At 53.1% G+C, this 19,230-nt stretch overlaps 1 protein-coding gene across 3 annotated transcripts in view; it reads left to right on the top strand.

Annotated features, from left to right (window-relative positions):
• The window catches only part of CRTAC1 (cartilage acidic protein 1), a 165,684-nt gene that overhangs the window by 87,236 nt on the left and 59,218 nt on the right, over positions 1 to 19,230 (top strand). For all 3 annotated transcript variants that reach the window (XM_073019241.1, XM_007963771.3, XM_007963774.3), the window contains exon 3: positions 5,411 to 5,607. In XM_073019241.1, coding sequence (XP_072875342.1) covers positions 5,411 to 5,607 — 197 coding nt within the window. The remainder of the gene's footprint in view (positions 1 to 5,410; positions 5,608 to 19,230) is intronic.

The following is a 19,230-nucleotide window of genomic DNA, read 5'->3' as shown; positions in this document are numbered from 1 at the left end:
AGGGTCAAGTGAGGAAACAGAGAAGGTTGTCTGCCCAGAGATGGTGGCAGTGGGGCAGGAAAGAAGAGAAAGGATTTGTGAAACATTTTTGGAAGTAGAAACGACAGGATGGGCCTATTAATGAAAGGCGAAGACAAAGGGGAGGGAGGGCCAAGGTTGACAGCAGGTTCCTGGCCTTAGTACTTGGGTGTTCCTTTGTGGGAGGGAGGGGTGGAGTGGTCCACTTTGAACATGTTCTATTGGAGGTAGCAGTGGACGTCCAAAGGATGATGTCAGGTAGCCAGTCAGAGATATGCATTTGACCTGGGACTGCGGATTTGGGTTGGAGGTATAAATTTGGAATTGTCAGTCAGGGGAATAACGTTATCCCCTAGTGAAAGGGGAGAGAAAGAAGAGAAGGCCCAGGACCTGGCCTGGGGACTCCAACATTAAAAGGGAAGGGAGAGGAAGAAGGAATTATGGTGGGGAAAGGAGAGGAAGCCAGAGAGAGAGCAGGAAACAGAGGAGGATGGCCTCCTCGGCCTAGAGGGGAGAGTGCTTTCAGAAGACAGCGGTGGGGAAAAGGCAGAGAGAGCAACAACTGTGCCAGATACAGCTGAGAGGCCGAGGGTCATGAGGACAGAAGAGGGCACCCCGAGATGTGGGTGGGGTGCCACCCATGACAGTAGCAGGAAAAGCTGTGTCAGAATTGGGGTAGGAAGGTGGATGGGGGTGGGGCAAATAGGCAGCGGGAAAGTAGAGAGAGAAGTTTGGTTTTATATGGGAATAAAGAAATATGCCTGCAGAGGATGAGCTACCGAGGGTGGGATATTTGGGGACAAGAAATGCTGGAGTGTGTTTGGAAATATCAACATGATCACTGGAGAGTGAGAGATTGTGCCCCAGGTTTGTTGTTTTTCTAAATAATGATAAGAACTTCTGATTGTGTAACTCCTCACAGTTTACAAAGTGTTGTCACACACACTCTGGCACCTCATCCTCACAGCCATCCTGCGAGGTATGCAGCAGCCCCCTTTCCAGATGCAGAAGCCAAAGCTTAGAAGAATCGAGGGACAAGCTTGGGGTCAGAGCCAGGAGGTGGCAGGGCCAGAACCCCACCCCCAGGCTGCTCTCGGCAAACCCCAGGACCCTGCTCTCCCCACAGTGGTGCTGTCCCAGTGAACTGGCACCAAAATGGGATGGTTCTCACAGCACGGGTCGGTTGTGCCTTTGATGGCGTCTCTCAAGCAGACTTTACAGTTCCACTGAGCCCATCACCCCGGCCTGCTGGCCCATCGCTTGGGAAGCCATAGCTGCTTCAAAACATGGGACTTTGCCCCACTTCCTGGCTCCATTTAACTGAGCTTCGAAGTCTTCAGAATTTATAAAAGTGCCCAAAAGTCTCTGACAGGTGTCAGAGAAAGTGTGTAAGCCCACATAGCTCACACCCAGCTTCTCAGGCTCGTCAGCGTGGGGACTGCCAGCAGAGTGACAGTGGGCAAGTCATCTAACCTCTGAACCTCAGTCTCCACGTCTGTGAAATGGGGTGTTAATAAGACCCATGTCCTCCTCGTTGTGAGGATGGAATGAGACAGTGGGTACAAAGCACTTAGCATAACTCTCGGCACACAGTGGCTGCTCTGCTAATGCTACCCATGATTATTTTTATTCATTCATTCATTCACCCACTGATTCACTCGTTCTTGCATCAAATAGACATTTGTTAAGCACCTGCTCTGTGCCAAGCATTGCTCCAGGCACAGCAAATGCAGAGATGCATCCACTCCACATGCTTCCTGAGCTCAAGAAGCACGTTTTAATGAGGAAAGTGATGTTGGAACACAAACAATTCTGGCCGCACAGGAATAAGCAAGGAGCAAACTGCTGTGGGTTTCCAGAGAAGAGAAGGTCACATCCAGCAGGGGCAGTCAGGACAGGCTTCGTGGGAGGCTGAGAAGGTGGGGAGAGCATTCCCTGTGGGAGGGGACCGCTGCAGCTGAGCAAAACCACAGGAGCTGGAAAGGGCAGAGCACACTCAGGGGATGGTGAGGAAGCAAACAGGAGCGTCAGTCTCAAGAAGTGGGGGAGGGAAGAAGGCTGGTTGTCCTGGTTTTCTTGGGGGATTGTGAGAGGCTCTGAGTGTTGGTCCAGCAGACTCAGCAGAGAGCAGCCTGGGTGAAAGGAGGGAGTGGCAACTCCAGGCACTACCCTGGCCTTGCACCATGGGGTGCCAAGAACCCAACCTAGGAGCTGTTGGTCTGGCTTTGTATCCGTAGTCCTGGGAGGCAGTGGGGGCTGGGGGAGATGAGGGGCAGAGTGTCAGGATGCATCCCAAGCTACCACATAGGTTTAGGGAAGGCTTTGTGGCGTGTGCTCACTCTGTAACAGATCAAAGAATTTGACCCAGCCTAGCAACCTCACCGCTGGAACTGGTGCCCAAAACTCTTTAAAGAGAGAGCCAGGACCAACTGCCTTTCCGGGGTTACTACCATGGTGCAGGGACCTTGTGTGTACCCCAGTTACTCCAGATTCAGGGCAGAAGGACTGGACTCCAATATGTGAGGAGGCCATGATCCCTCACCTCTCACTGGGAGCTGGCTTCAGGGGGTGGTGAAGACATTCTAGGAGACCCAAGGGGCAGGGGTGCAGAGGAAGGGTGTCAGTGCTGGGTTTCTGTGGTGGCTTCTCAGCCAAGCCACAGCCTGGGACAGGGAGCACCTGCTCTGATCATCTCATAAGGTTAGTGAGACTCACGGACCCACAGAGTCCAGGGGCTTTTAAACTCCAGCTCTGGAATCCCTTGTTCAAACAATGTGTTGTGGAATGTGATGCATAAAACAAAATGCATTAACACACAGATGCTCTAGTTGAATGGAGCAGCAGGCCCCCGGGGCTGCCTTTTACCACACATATCATGACCCTCAGATTTTGTCCAACTCTTGCATTTCACAGAAGAGAAATGCAGAGCCTAGAGAGAACTGACCAGCCCAAGGCCACCATCTCTGGCAGAGCTAGGAGCTTTAAGAAGTAAATGAGCCCAAGGATGAGAAAGTGCTTTGTAAAGTGTAAAGTGCTATTGAAATGTAAGACTACAGTAATCTTCACCAGCTACATCTCCGTGAAGTTCTCAGGCATTTCTCAGGGGCACTACTTTGTGGGAGGCAGCCAGGGGGAAAAATGAACAAGCCTGAGAGTGCTGGCATCATAGGCAGTACGGAAAGGACTTGGGGTTTGGACCCTGAAGACACAGAGGCCCAGCGCTGCCACTAACAAGTTGTGTAACCTTGGACCTCACTTTAGTTTCCTTTTCTGGAAAAATGCTTTGCCTACCTTCCTTCTGAGACGGTGTGAGGCTCAAGGGAGACCATGCATGTGAGGGTGCTTTTAACAAGGCCAGGCACTCCACAAATACAGCCATCTTACAAGGTGCAGTAGTCATGGAAAAGCAGAAGACCCCAAGGCTTGCAAGATTCGTGTTCAGCCCTCACAGGCACTTCCTGTCCCCGAGCACTGGAGCCAGCTGCTGACAGTTCTGGAACCCAAGTGCCTGTCTCCTCTGGCCCTTGGCTAGACACATCTCCATAGGTCATGCCACGCCCTGGACATGCAGCCCTCAGACGCTCTTCGTCAAGGTGTCTAAGGCGCAACCTCCCATCACCGGGCGCTAACTCAGCCCCCAGGAGCTCTGTCTCTCCTTTCACACCCTATGGGGGCCAGAAGGTGCCCAGCCAGCTGCTCAGCATCCCCTAAACCTCGCTGGCTTCTGCATCTTGGGATGGTGCAGCAGGCCAGACTGGATTTGTTTCAGGAAAGAAAGAAGTGATTTCTCTCGAAGTGATTTATCTCGAAGACCTTGGAGAGCTCTTCCTGGAACAAGGTGTTCCCAGCTGGAGGCCCTCCGGAGCCAGTATCTGCATTTCCCTCTGAATGTGCACATTCAGGCTGAAACATAGGAAGAGGTGGGGGACCCTGTGGATGAGGTCTGTTCCATTCTTTGGGAGAACCTGGCAAGCTGGTGCTCCCAGCGGGCAGGAAGAGGCCTCAGACATTCATTTCTGTGCTGCCTGGGGTGTGACCTTGGGCACGCTGACTTCCCTGCAGGTCCCTGGTTTTCTCCATATGGGAGGGTGATGCAAAGAAATCGACCATGGGACACCTGAGTTTTTATGATTCAGACATGAGCTCTGAGCTTTCATTCATTCAATTAGCCAATAAATATTTATTGAGCACCTGTTGAATGCTAGGCATGGTTCTAGGCACTGGGGAACAAAACAGACAAGAAGTTCTGCCTTCATGGAGCTGACATTCTAATGGGACCAGATAGAGAAGGAAGAGGTAAATGAGAATATGGAATTGTCAGCTGTTGGTCAGAGCTCTGGGAAGAGCATTAGTGAGAGATAGAGAACAGGGTGGTGGTGCAGTGGTGGGGGTGGTTGCTAATTTTTGGAGCGTGTGCAGGCAAAGCCTCACTGAGAAGGAACAGGGGGGGCAAAGGTTTAAGGGAGATGAAGGCGGGAGCCAGCGGTGTGGATGTCTGGAGGAACAGCATCCTAGGCAGAGAACAGCAAGTGCAAAGTCCCTGAGGCAAGAACGTGCCTGGGCTTCAGTGCAGCAAGGAGGGAGTTGCAGGCGCAGGAGAGTGAGACGGAGGAGAGATAAGTAGTGATGCCTTTTAACCTTTTGTCTTGAGTTCTCAGAAAAAGATCCAGCAGGTCTGTCTAATAACTTTAGACATGTTCGTGTTCTCCCAACTGAGAGGCTAATTTCATCCCTCTGTTGAAATGCGGTGACTTTGTCAGGAGAGTTGTTTAAACCTCAACAACAAAGCGTCCTGCTCCTCCAGGGCTCATTCACACAGAGACTCGGGACTCCGGATAGTAGAAAGGGCCTTGGTTCAACTCCCAGCACCTGACACTTCCTAGGCTGTGTTACCTTGGAAGGGCATTCAGCCTCTCTGAGCCTTAGTTTCCCTGATAAACCTCATCGGTTGCCTCATCCATAAAACGGGTTACTAATACATGCCTACCTCTCTTGATTGTTAAATTTAAATTAATGAGATGATAAATGTGAAAGTGCCTTTTGCATTGAAATGGGCGAGATGAGCGTCAAGAACTTCTTTGTTTTCCTCAGTGGAGCCTGTGGGAAGGGTCTGTCCGTGGCTCCCACTTCCCTCCACCACCCAGCTGCTTATATGGTGTCCCACATGGCCCCTGCTGACTTTCACTGCACCCGAGCCCGAATCTGATTGAGGGACACTCATCCAACACTCAGGGCTCCGTGAGGCAAGGCTGGCCGGGTTCCCTAGGAACACTCTGGGGCTGACTTGCCTCATAGCGTGTCTGGGAGGACTCCCAACCCATTGTACTGGTCGGATGGGACTGAGTGGGCCCAGCGGCTCCTCTCCAGCATCCCCTCCCCATTCCTCCTCCAGGTACAATGGCCCCAACCTGGTTCTGAAGTACGACCGGGCCCAGAAGCGGCTGGTGAACATCGCAGTCGACGAGCGCAGCTCACCCTACTACGCGCTGCGGGACAGGCAGGGGAACGCCATCGGGGTCACAGCCTGCGACATCGACGGCGATGGCCGGGAGGAGATCTACTTCCTCAACACCAATAACGCCTTCTCAGGTAAGGGCTAGGGCTCAGGTCTTTTCCTGCTTCCCATCTTCTCCCTCCCAGCACCAACTTGGGGAGGGCCGTGGGAACCCTGGCCCTTCCTCAGGCAACTGTCATCGTCCCCCTAGGCACTGCCCCCTGCTGCCGCAGGACCTCTCTGGGTCCCAGAATGACTTCTTCTCTTGCGTCTGAGCCTGTAGGTCTCATCTCCTGAACTGTGGGCCTGGAGATGGACAGGGTGAGCAGAGACCGAGGCTCTCCCTCAGACTGAGTATCCCCACCACCACCTCCTAATGTGAGTCCTCCTCACCCCTCTCCCCAAATTCTTGCCAAGCACCTACACTATGCCAGCCTAGAGGTGCTGAGGATACAACTGTATAGAAGAGAGACCTTGAGTTCATGGAGCCTTTTCTTGCAGGAGCTTCTCGAACTGAAGTGTGCATCCGAATCCCCTAGAGGTCTTGTGCAAATGCAGACTGATTCAGCAGGTCTGGGTGGGGCTGAGACCCTGCACTTCTGACCCATTTCCAGGCTATGATGACGATGCCTCTGGGTCAGGGACCACTCTTTCAGTAACAAGGTCCTGCGTGCTAAGGAATGGATGAGGGAAATTGATGCCCAGAAGGCTAAATGACAGTGACAATAATAACAGTTAATACTTAAGTAGCACCTATTGTGTGTCAGACCCTGATATAAGCATTTACATTAATTATCTCATTTAGGCCTCACACACCTCGATTAGCAGGTACTGGTAAATGCCACTGTACAATTGAGGAAACTGAGGCACAAAGAGGTTACCTGACTTGCCCAAGGCCACGCAGCTTGTAAGTCCCAGGATTCAAACCCAGGAGTCTGACTCCAGATCCATCCTCTTAATCAAGATGCTCTACGGCTTTCCTCAACCCTGTGTCCTCACTGCCTCTTGGAGAGCCTAGCTTGCAGTGCTTGCTCAGTGTCTCAGGATTTGGGGGCTGTGCCCTTGTGGCAGCAGATCAAGGTTGTTTCCCACTCCTGATGCTTGCATTTTCTCAGGCTCAGACCTCAGGATCTCAGCCCACGCCTGTGGGGCTGTAACATCTCTGTGGAAGTCCCAGGCCACAGTGTCCCGAGATGAGGGACACTGTGAGGGATGTAGGGCCCTGTGTCCCTGTGGGGCCAGGCTGAATATGCAGTGGGCTCCTCCAGAAGGCAGCCCTCTTTCGGGTCTGCTTTGGATGAAGCTCTGTGGTTCAGACTTGAGCAGTCATCATCCTGGACCTCCTAACCTCCTGGAGGCCGGTAACTGCCTGGCTATGAGGACCACCTTCCTTGTGCTCCACTCCCCACCCTGACACATATACACTGGCTTTTTCCTGAGCCACGACATTACCGTTATTGGTTGTTGAGCCCAAGCCAGGATCCAGCCCCTAGACTGCCCCAATGTTGAGTCCTGCAGTTGCATGAATGGGAGGGGAAGAGGTTAGGGTTCATGCCAGGGGCAGGGGCAGGCAGTGCTGTCTGGCTGGCAGCCAGCCTCATGCAGCCAAGAAACAATGAGCCACAGCCCTGAGTGGTGTTTTATGGGTTTTCATCTCATCTTGCCACCAAGTGAGGCCTGAGAGATAGTAATTATCCCTACACAAATATCAGGGCATGATTATGCAGCTGGATTTACTGCCCTCTCTCCAGCCAAGCCAAGATTGGATTAGGACACAATTAATTGATGGGCAGATCAGCTCTTTAATGTGGGACAAGGTCAGAAAGGGAGCAGTGTCAAGGAATGCCTGCAGAAGGGGTGAGTCCCCAGGAAGTCTCCCAGAGGCTGGGAAGCTGGAGCAAGGAGAACTGTGGAAGTGTGGGCTCAGCAAGCAGATGCCAGAGGAAGGGGACAAACCATCCCCTATTCACCAAGCACAGAGCACCTGCTGTGGCAGCCACCAGGTGTCTCTGAAGCAGCAGCCCCTCCCACGCTCTTAGAGTGCTGCATTGTGAATCCCAGAGCCCTGGTTCCCTGCCCAGGCTGCACATTAGGGTCACCTGGGGAGCTTTCAACAATCCCAGCTAAGCGGCACTCCAGTCAATCCCATCAGAACCTCTAGGAGTGGGATGCAGTCACCAGATGGTAAAGACCTCCAGGCAATTCCCCATACACCAAGATGGAAGGCCACTACCTCAGAACATGCTAGTTTCATGCTCAGCCTCACAACAATCCTACTCATTTATTAACGTGTTCATCCATTGGACAAATATTTACTGAGCACTTACTATTCTAGGGACTGAGGATGCTTCAGTGAATAAAACACAAAAATCCTGTCCTCATGAAGTTTACACTCTATCCTCAACACAGCCTTGTGTTACTCTGAGTATCTGAGTCCCCTTTCCCAATCCCCTGCCTGTATTCTAAGCTCCTTGAAGGCAAAACCTTGTATCGTTCATGTTGTGGCCCCCTTCGGCCCCAGTCAGACATTACACATCCTAAGAGCTAAGTTAAAATTTGATAAATAAATCCCAGGAAGAACAGGCAGGCGTGAGCTGTTGGGCCTGAGAGAGGGTTTGCCAACTGAGGGAAGTCAAGAAAGGCAGGCACAGTGGAGGCGCCAGAAAGGCCCTGGGCTCTTGAGATCGAGGCCATAAGTGTGCACTGGGAGAGGCCGGAGCCGGCCCCCGGGGTGGGGGCAAGGCAACAGTGCCCAGCAGCCTCAGTGCTGGCCACCTTCTATGGGTTTCAGGGATGTCTGTGGGTTTGAGTTAATTTTTCAGTTGAGTGATCCCATTGATTCAGCGACAGTGGGCGGGGTGTGGAGCAGGGACATTGTGCCGTGTCAGCACTTCCTCGGGCCCAGCTGGCATGGCACTCAGCCATTGCCACCCTGCCCACTCTCCAGGAGCCCCCAACCAGCCCAGGCATGCCCATGGCATTTGGCTGTGCCCATGGCATGTGCCAGGGTGTTGGAGCAACCTGTGGAAGCATGGTCCCTCTCTCCTCCCTTGGCCAGCCTTTGGGATGGTAGCATTGGAGTTCCTGGAAGAGGGCGAGCACCCTGCATTCCAAAAACATCCTGGAGGAGTCATTTTGTACAAACCTGGGGTCTGCCCCTTATTTACTGTGTGACCTTGGACAGGTTACTTGACCTCTCTCAGCCTCAACTCCCTCGTCTAAAATCACGCCAACATCTTAAGCTCAATTCCCGCCAGTGGCTCCATAGACTATATCCAAAGCCCTTCCCATCGCCTACAGCACCCCTCCTATGTGACCCGGGTTGCCTTTCTGACCTTCTTTCCTCCATTCTTCCTCTTACTCACTGCCTTCCCACCTGAGGCCTTCGTACTTGCTGTTCCCTCTACCTGAAATGCTTTTCCCACTGCTGTTCTCCAGGCTCACTCCTTCATTCAGGCCCCTCCTCCAGTGAGATCTTTCCTGAGCCCGTTATCTAAAATTGCAACCCCATTACCCGCTGTGCCCTTAACTGGCTTTATTTTCCTTCACAGTACTGACCACCACTATCTGAAAATAAGCAATTTTTTGTTTGTTGTCCATCTCTCCTACTAGGGTCTTAGTTCCATGGGAGTGCCTTGTTCACTGCTATACTCCAGATCCAAAGGAGTGCCTGTCACTTAGTAAGCATTAAATACATATTTTGGAATGAACACCTGAGATAGTGAATGAAAGCACTTATTACAGTGCCCAGGACTTAATAAATACTCCACACAATAGCTGTTCTAGTCCTGTGGCTCTGAAGAAAGCCAGAGCCTCTCAAAGTGTCACGGGCAGAGGTCCACAGGCCTTTCTCCTGGCTTGTGGGAAGGAGAGACCGTGGGAGCAAAGAGGAAAGGACCGCAGTATAACACCATGCAGATGAGGGGCCCAGTGGGCCTGGGTCAAGAGCTGAGAATTGGCAAGTGGGCAAGGGAAAGGAGAAGGAGGAAGACTGACCACCATCCCAGTACGGCCTGGGCCAGGAAACCAGCTTATGGCTTCACCAGCCTGGAAAAATACAAGCCACTGAGTAGCATCTCAGGCAACACTACTCAGTGAAACCAGGTAGGAGAATGTGTAGGACGCAGGGGGACAAGAGGCAGGTGCCGACACCTCACCTCCACATCCAGGAACCTAGGATGTTCTGCAGCTCCTGGTCAGAGCCCATCCCCTGGGGGGTCACACACTAGCTCACCCCTGCTGCTTCACTGAATAGCCCTGAACACTCCCACCCACATGGGCTGGCCTGGGGTAACGAACAGAAGCATGGGTAGCAGATGGGTCAGTGTGAACTGTGAGCCCCACCACTACAGGATTTTCATGCATTCAGTTCCACAAAATGATGATTGAAGATCTGCTATGTGTGGGGTACTGCTCAAATAATTTATGTGTCTCCCTCCTTCCTACACAAACAGCATGCCCAACTCATGGTTCCACTCTTTGCTCTTTTCATTTAACAATGCAGTTTGGATTTGATTTCATGGCAGTACACAGACAGCTTTCTCATTCTTTTTATGGTTGTATAGTACTCCACTGTGCCATTAATTTAATTGGTCTTCTATTGATGAAAGATTACTTGCAGTCAGGTTTTGCCTTTCGCCCTTACACAGCATGCTACCAAATGAATAAGTTTGTACCACATGCCATTTCCCACAATTGCAGGCATGTTTGTGAGTTCATAGAAATAGAATTACTGCCTCAAATGAATATACATGTGTAGTTTTCATAGCCACTGCCAAATTGTCCTTCCTAGGGCCACTGCTCAGGACGTTCCCATCAACCAAATATGCAAGCAAGCACTTTCCAACACTCTCAACACAATATTTCATCTATTTTTACAGTATTAGCTAATCTGACGGGGAAAAAATGATATCTAAATACAGTTTTAATTTTCATTTTTGTTAAAATGAAGGAGATTGAGAAGATTTTCATATATTTGGATCTCTTGTCTGCTCATAGCCTCTGCCTATTTTTGTATTGATTATTGGTCTTTTCCTTATTGAGTTGTAACAGCTCTTTATAAATTAGGGAATTAGCCCTTTGTCTATAGAACAAGTTGAAGATGCTTTTCCCTTGTTTGTCTTTTTTTTCTTTTGTCTTTGCTCTTGCTGGATGTTGTAATGTGGAACATTTTCATTTTTATGGACTTGGATTTATCACTTTTTGGGGGGGGGGGCTCTGTGTCATACTTAAAGAGGCCTTCAGCAGAGGCTCTTGTAACTTCTTAGAGGGGAGAAGGAGCGTCAGTCACCTCGCTAAAGAGAAGGGTGTTTGGATGGGTGGTACTTCCAGCCTCTTCTGCCTTCACAGCAGAGGAGCTGACTGATCTTGAGAGAAGCACCCCTGGTCGGGCAGCTCCTCCACCTAGTCCCAGTTCCAACTGTACCCAGATATTCTGCACCTCACTACTCCAAGTGTGACGCATGGGCCATAAGCATGGCAGTCAGCTGGGCGTTCTTAAAAATGCAGACTCTTAGGCCCCACCCCAGACCTCCGAAACCAGAATCTGAATTTAATCTCCAGGAGCTTCCTGAACCCAGCAGAGTCTGAGATGTATGGCCCTATGGCTCCACCCTCTTTTCCTAGGATTCTCTAGGTCCTAAAATGGATTCTAGGGTCTCCTGATCCCCCAGCCAGATTTTACTTGGATGCAAAGTCCTGATTTGCAGCTCTCCCAGCAAGGGCCAAAGCAGCACAATACGGAACATGGGACCCCAGAGGCCATTCCCATGGTCCTAACAAGGACCCTTGGGAGCTGGGACTGCCTCCCATGAGTGACCCAGCTCTTTATTAACATGAGAGGGGGCTCTGCAACAGACAGACCACCTCACAACAGCTGTGCAACCTTAGGCAAATGACCTAACCCTCTGAGCCCCAGTTTCTCTCTGTGAAATGAAGACTCCACCTTCCTGGCACTGCTGCGGAGAGTACTGAAGGAGCTGATGTGGGCAAAGTGCCTGGCGGGAGCTGATCGGGTTTCCCTCTTCACCTTGGGATGGGGGAAGGAAGGCTGGGGTCAGCATTTACATCAGGGACCCAGCACAGCCTGGGCTCCTCTTTGAAAATGTCCTTTGACTGAATGAGTTCTTTCTTCCCCTGGAGCCATCACTGTCTTGCTGGTTTTCCATTGACTAAGTCTTATAAAGCCTTTTATACTTAACATCACAGTTGCCTCCTGAGTTGAGGATCTGCTGTGGTCATGTGCTGTGATTTCCTGGATGATGGTGGTGATGGTGATGGTGTTGTTACTATTTATTTAACTTACCATGTGCCAGGTATTGTTCTCAGCACTTTATGTACATTATCTAATTTAACCCTCACAACAACCTGATGAATAGGTGGCCATTCTCATTCCATTTTACAGAACAGAAAAACACAAGTTCATGAGTTGCCCAAGATCCACCTAGAGGGAGGGATGTTGCTGGCTATCTCCCCAGCCCTGCTGTTTGCCTGATGAATGAGGTTGGAGGCTGAGGCCTCTGCCTTGCCACAAAAACCTGCCCACCCTTCTCTCTACCACCAATACCAGACCATGAGACAGACCATCTCCCGGGGGGGAAAGCCCCCTGGGGAGGAGGCATTCCAATCCAGTGATCCTTAGGGAGAATCCTTTATGACACAACCTCATGCTCCCAGTGGCTCCAGGTGCCCTCTTATTCCCCTTTTCTAGTCTTCTGATGCCTCCTTCTCTGTCCCAAATGTGGTTTCTCCCCAGGACTCAAGTGGCCCTGTTTATGGCCTGGCCTTTCCCTTCTCCCTAGCTCCAGACTCACTACTCTGTAAGGAGTCATGCCTCATAGCCAGTGACCTCTTGGCCACCCTGTGGTCACTTTAAATGCAACCTGTCTGAAGCCAGGCTCCTGCTCACCGCCAGCGAGCTCAGCGTCCCTGCTTGGGTCACTGTTTCCACATTTTGGACAGCTCCCTCACTCCGCCGGCCACACTCAGCCAACCCCTCCTGCACTGGTGCTTCCTCCGCATCCTGATCAAGCCTGAGCGCCTACAAAAGTGGCCACTCGCTGCATTTTCTCCCTCACTAGCGCATTCACCCTTCACTCCCCTGCCAACTTAATCTTCCAGAAACACTGTCTTCCCCTGACTTTCCCCATATCAGAAGCCACCAATGGCCCTTTTGCCCTCAGTGCTGGAATTCCTGGGTCTCCGCCACCCTGCCATGCTTCTCCTCCTCCACCTGCACAAACCCCCCTCCCCGGGCAAACTCAATGTCCCCTCTGTGCCTTTTTCTTGCCATCCTGCCTAAACTGTAGAGTGCAGTGCTGTTGTTACTGTGACCCTTCCAGTCTCAGTACAGGTGCCTCTTCCCTTATGAAGCCCTCCCTGATCACAGCGACCTCTTCCATCCTGATATCAAGGCATCTCCTGACATACTGTGCAATTCTGCCCTGCTGGGCTCTGCCAGCTGTGGAATCTTAGGAAAGTCCCCTTCTCTCTCATGCCCCAGGCACTTCATGTGTAAAGGGATCATGAAAATAGTACCCACCTTGAGGTTTGCGGTGAGGGTTAATGAGTGAATATATGTGAATTTCCTGGCACCTGGCAAGTGCTATAGACATAGCAGTATCATTCATTTCATGGCTGTCTCCTGGTATGTCCTTTACCTGTCCCTGGTGTTGTGGATGGACTCTAAAAGCCCCTAGTCAGGGACAAAGGCATACTTCCCCTGGCCTCCCACGGCATCTGGTGTAGCACCTGGTCCCCTGCAGGGCATGGTGGGCACCTGAGCCTCACCCACAGACCCCTCCCTCTGGCCTCCTGGCAGCAAGTGGTGGTTCTACTGGACTCTGAGAACTTCAAGGCTCCTTTAATGCCAAGATGCCAGAATCGGGGTGGAAATGGGAATGCCCAGACTTGCCTCTCATGGGGGCTGTGACTCCAGGGCCCCCTGCCCTGCCCCAGATGCCCTCCTGTTTCTCCCAGGCCTCTACCTTCTCAGTGTCTTTCCCCAGGGGACTCAAGAGAATACCTCTCTCCTGCTCCTCTTCCTCACCTCACCTCTTCCCGAACAGCTGCCCCCACCCTCTTATGATGGACCCCAGGGCAGAGTGCAGTTCTTGTGCAGCTACAAGGAGCCAGAAGGCAGGACTGCATGCTGACATGGGCCAGGGGCCAGTGCTGGGTGTTTATTGCCTGTGCCATCGACCCGCACAGCTCGCTGTTTATCTGTCTTCCTGACACACCTAATTACCCAGGTTGCAGCTGCCAGAGCGTTTGCTCTTCCTAAATCACGGGCTCCCATCTCTCCTGTCACCCAGGCCTCCGGGCCTCTGCCTGCAGAAGGGCTGCCATTGATTTTGCCGTTCCCATTTATGATCTACAAGGCTCTGCATGGCTGTTGCACATTTTACCTTAATTAGTTTATTCTTCTGGGCATCCCTGTTGAGCTCAGGAGCCAGGAGGCTGAAGAGTGGGAGAGGCCAACAGCACAGGCACCCTAACACCTCCGGCTGAAAAGCTCTGAGCCTGACCAGACATCAGCACCTTAGGACAGCAACTTGCTAAGGACAGCACCAGTTACACAGGGCGCTATGAGGTGGTCTACAAAAAGGGGTTCCAAGGAACATTTGGGAAAGGCTGGGTTAAATAAAATTAAACAGGTAATTCATTGCAGGACTTCTTAACGTTCTAATAGATCAATGTCCGGGGGAATCTCCAAGAGGTGGGTGAGTGTGCTGTCTTTCCCAAGCTCACATGATCACAGAGTCCTTTCTCCAGGCTCCTCATAGAGACCAGAGTCCCACAAAGCACACTTTGGGAAATGCTGCCTGAGGTGGACAGGAGGAACTGGAGGTGAGAAGTCAAACAGAGGGGGACAGAGTCACCCTAGACCTAGTTTCTCCTCTAGATAGCTAAGGCGGGAACTTGGGAGCTTAAGAAATTTCTCTCACTGAATCCAGAGGTGTCCATCAGAGCTCTGCAGAACCCCAGCTGCCACACCCATTTTCTCCCTGACTCCATGCCGGCCCAGGCTTCAGTGGAGTGTGACCCAGGCATCTCAGGGATGATGCTAGCTGGAGGTACAGCATCTAAAGGGGCCCTGGTTGGGCAGAGATGGGCAAGGGCTGCTTGCTGATGGTGAGGGCTGGAGACCTGGAAGCCTGCAGGGGCTATCCACAGAGGCTCCCAGGCACCTGGAAGCAATAGCAAGCCTGCCACTGCCTCCGGGACAGCCATGATGATGGTGGCCTAAGTCCAAGTCCCTCCTCGAGAGCCCTGAAATCCAGAACCCTCTGAACACTTCAAGTCCATTTTTTAAGTTTTGTGGGAAATTCAATTGATAGCAAAACCTGTCCTGGGCTAATCTGAGCTATTTATAGGCTTTATTTATCCCACTTAGGGTGAATATTCATATAATTCACTGCAGAAATATTAATGTGTTTAATTACAGGGTGCTGCCTCCATCCCTGCTGGGGGTGTTATGTAATAAACGGTGTGTGCACTGTGTTACCTTTCCAAAATCTGAAGGAAAAATATGTAAATTCCTGAACACATTTGACTCCCAGGAATTTTGAGGAGGGGCTGTGGACCTGGGGTCTCAGAGCTGCCCCCGAACTCTCTCCATGTGCGTTTCTCATGTAATTCCCACAACGATGCTGGGAGGGAGGCAGAGCTGTTATCCACAACTTTTAGATGAAGAAACCAAGACCTCGGGCCTCACAGCTAACAAGCCTCAGATGTGGAAGGCGACTCCGGTCTACGGGGTCGGGGCCCTGTGGTTTTGTCCGGGTAATCCACAACCCAGTTTCCCCCATGTGCATCCAGGCCACAGCAGCTCTGTGCAGGTCCCTTCTGGGCTCCACAGAAATGGGCCTGTGCTGAAGCCTCCACCTGCAACCGCTGCAGGCCTCCTGGGTCTGCCTCCACTCAGTGGAAGGGACTTTTCCTCCTCCCTGGGTCAGGCTTCTCTGCTGAGAAGGCAGGAGAGAGGGTGCCGGTTCCCTGCTGTCGGGTGAGGACCCTGGGGGCCAACTCCAGACCCCACAGATGATGCTTCTGCTCCTGTGGGTCCTGTGGTCTCAGGGGGTCGCAGCATGAGGACCCCTCAGAGACCAAACCTTTTGTTCTCTCCTGGGTGGAGCCACCTGAGGGGTCGAGGGTCACTTACACACTCCCCTCACCTATGCATACTCCCACAAGTACTCACGCTCATCTGCTCACTTCCACACACACACTTGCCTGTTCTCACACACCCTATGCTCACACTCTCACTCATACCCACACTCATCCTCACTCTCACTCACCCCTCTCACACTCACTCTCACTCACCCCCTCTCACTCTCACTCACCCCCTCTCACACTCACCCTCCCCACACTCACTCTCACTCACTCCCCTCTCACACTCACTCTCAACCCCCTCACACTCACCTCCCCACACTCACTCACTCACCCCCCTCACACTCTCACTCACTCCCCTCTCACACTCACCCCCTCACACTCTCAACCCCCTCTCACACTCACCCCCTCACACTCTCAACCCCCTCTCACACTCACTCCCCCACACTCACTCTCACCCCCCTCTCACACTCTCACTCACCCCCCCCCACACTCACTCTCAACCCCCTCACACTCACCCCCCACATTCACTCTCACCCACCCCCCTCACACTCACCCCCACACTCACTCTCACTCACCCCCCTCTCACACTCACCCCCACACTCACTCTCACTCACCCCCCTCTCACACTCACCCCCTCTCACACTCACCCCCTCTCACACTCACTCCCCCACACTCACTCTCACCCCCTCTCACACTCTCACTCACCCCCCCACACTCACTCTCAACCCCCTCACACTCACCCCCACATTCACTCTCACCCACCCCCTCTCACACTCACCCCCACACTCACTCTCACTCACCCCCCTCTCACACTCACCCCCACACTCACTCTCACTCACCCCCCTCACACTCACCCCCCTCTCACACTCACCCCCCTCTCACACTCACCCCCTCTCACACTCACTCCCCCACACTCTCACTCACCCCCCTCTCACACTCACCCCCTCTCACACTCACCCCCACACTCACTCTCACTCACCCCCTTCTCACACTCACCCCCTCACACTCTCAACCCCCTCTCACACTCACTCCCCCACACTCACTCTCACCCCCCTCACACTCTCACTCACCCCCCTCTCACACTCACTCTCAACCCTCTCACACTCACCCCCCACATTCACTCTCACCCACCCCCCTCTCACACTCACCCCCACACTCACTCTCACTCACCCCCCCTCACACTCACCCCCTCTCACACTCACCCCCACACTCTCACTCACTCCCCTCTCACACTCACCCCCACACTCACTCTCACTCACCCCCCTCTCACACTCACCCCCACACTCACTCTCACCCCCCTCTCACACTCACCCCCACACTCACTCTCACTCACCCCCCTCTCACACTCACCCCCACACTCACTCTCACCCACCCCCTCACACTCACCCCCACACTCACTCTCACCCCCCTCTCACACTCACCCCCACACTCACTCTCACTCACCCCCCTCACACTCACCCCCACACTCACTCTCACTCACTCCCCTCTCACACTCACCCCCACACTCACTCTCACCCACCCCCCTCTCACACTCACCCCCCACACTCACTATCACCCACCCCCCTCTCACACTCACTCTCAACCCCCTCACACTCACCCCCACACTCACTCTCACTCACCCCCCTCACACTCACCCCCCACACTCACTCTCACTCACCCCCTCACATGCACCCCCCACATTCGCTCTCACTCACCCCCCTCTCACACCCCCTACACTCACTCTCACCCCTCCTCACACCCCCCACACTCACTCCACCCCCCTCACACCCACCCCCACACTCACTCTCACCCACCCCCTCTCACACTCACCCCCCAAACTCACTCTCACCCCTCTCTCACACTCACCCCCACACTCACTCTCACCCCCCCTCACACCCCCCACACTCACTCTCACCCTCCTCTCACACCCCCCACACTCACTCTCACCCCCCCTCACACCCCCCACACTCACTCTCACCCTCCTCTCACACCCACCCCCACACTCACTCTCACACACCCCCCTCACACTCACCCCCCAAACTCACTCTCACCCACCCCCTCACACTCAACCCCACACTCACTCTCACTCACCCCCCTCACACTCACCCCCACACTCACTCTCACCCACCCCCTCTCACACTCACCCCCCAAACTCACTCTCACTCACCCCTCTCTTACACTCACCCCCACACTCACTCTCACCCCCTCACACCCCCCACACTCACTCTCACCCTCCTCTCACACCCACCCCCACACTCACTCACACACCCCCTCTCACACTCACCCCCCAAACTCACTCTCACCCACCCCCCTCACACTCAACCCCCACACTCACTCTCACTCATCCCCCCACACTCACACTCATCCCCCCACACTCACTCTCACCCCCTCTCATGCTCACTCACCCCCCCACTCACTCTCACTCATCCCCCCACACTCTCACCCCCCTCTCACGCTCACTCGCCCCCCCACACTCACTCTCACTCACTCCCCCACACTCACTCTTGCCCCCTCACACTCACTCCCCCACACTCACTCTTGCCCCCCTCACACTCACTCTCACCCACCCCCCTCTCATGCTCATTCTCACTCACCCCCCTCATGCTCACCCCCCTCACACTCACTCTCACTCATCCCCCCACACTCACTCTCATCCCCCCACACTCACTCTCGCCCCCTCACACTCACTGTCCCCCTCACCCACCCCCCTCTCATGCTCACACTCACTCCCCTCTCATGCTCACTCACCCCCTCACACTCTCACTCATCCCCCCACACTCACTCCCACCCCCCACACTCACTCTCACCCCCTCACACTCTCACTCATCCCCCCACACTCACTCTCACCCCCTACACTCACTCTCACCCCCTCACACTCACTCTCACTCATCCCCACTCTCATGCTCACTCTGACTCATGCCCACACTCATTCTTACTCATACCCACATTCTCAACTCACTCATGCCCACTCTCTCACACTCACTCGTCCTTGCCCACTCTTATTCTCTGACACACTCTTACTCTCGTGTACTCACCACACACCCTCACTCACACACCCACTCATGCTGACACACATTCGTGCTCAGCCATTGTCTCACTCTCACACCTACACACTCATTCTCATGCTCACTCTTTTTCTCACACACTTGCTTTTGCTTTCACAAACTCTTACCTTTTTTTTTTTTTTTTTTTTTTTTTTTTTGAGACAGGGTATTGTTCTGTCACCCAGGCTGGAGTGCAGTGGCGCAGTCGCAGCTCATTGCAGCCTCGACCTCCTGGGCTCAGGTGATCCTCCTGCTTCAGCCTCCTGAGTAGCTGGGACTACAGGCATGTGCCACCACACCTGGCTAATTTTTTTGGGGGGTGGTTTGTAGAGATGGGGTCTTGCTATGTTGCTTGGCTGGTCTAGTACTCCTTGGCTCAAGTGATCTGCCCGCCTCGGCCTCCCACAGTACTGGGATTATTGGCATGAGCCACCGTGCCCAGCCCACTCACACACTCTTACTGTCACTCACGCTGGCTCTTACTCCTGCACATTCTCACTCATTCACACATCCACACACACAATTCACTCTCACAATGCTCACTCTCGCTCATGCTCACACTCACACACTTCCCACCCTCAC

The sequence above is a fragment of the Chlorocebus sabaeus genome, chromosome 9 (assembly GCF_047675955.1).
Source record: "Chlorocebus sabaeus isolate Y175 chromosome 9, mChlSab1.0.hap1, whole genome shotgun sequence".
NCBI lineage: Eukaryota > Metazoa > Chordata > Mammalia > Primates > Cercopithecidae > Chlorocebus > Chlorocebus sabaeus.
This window is presented reverse-complemented; position numbering and strand designations above follow the sequence as displayed.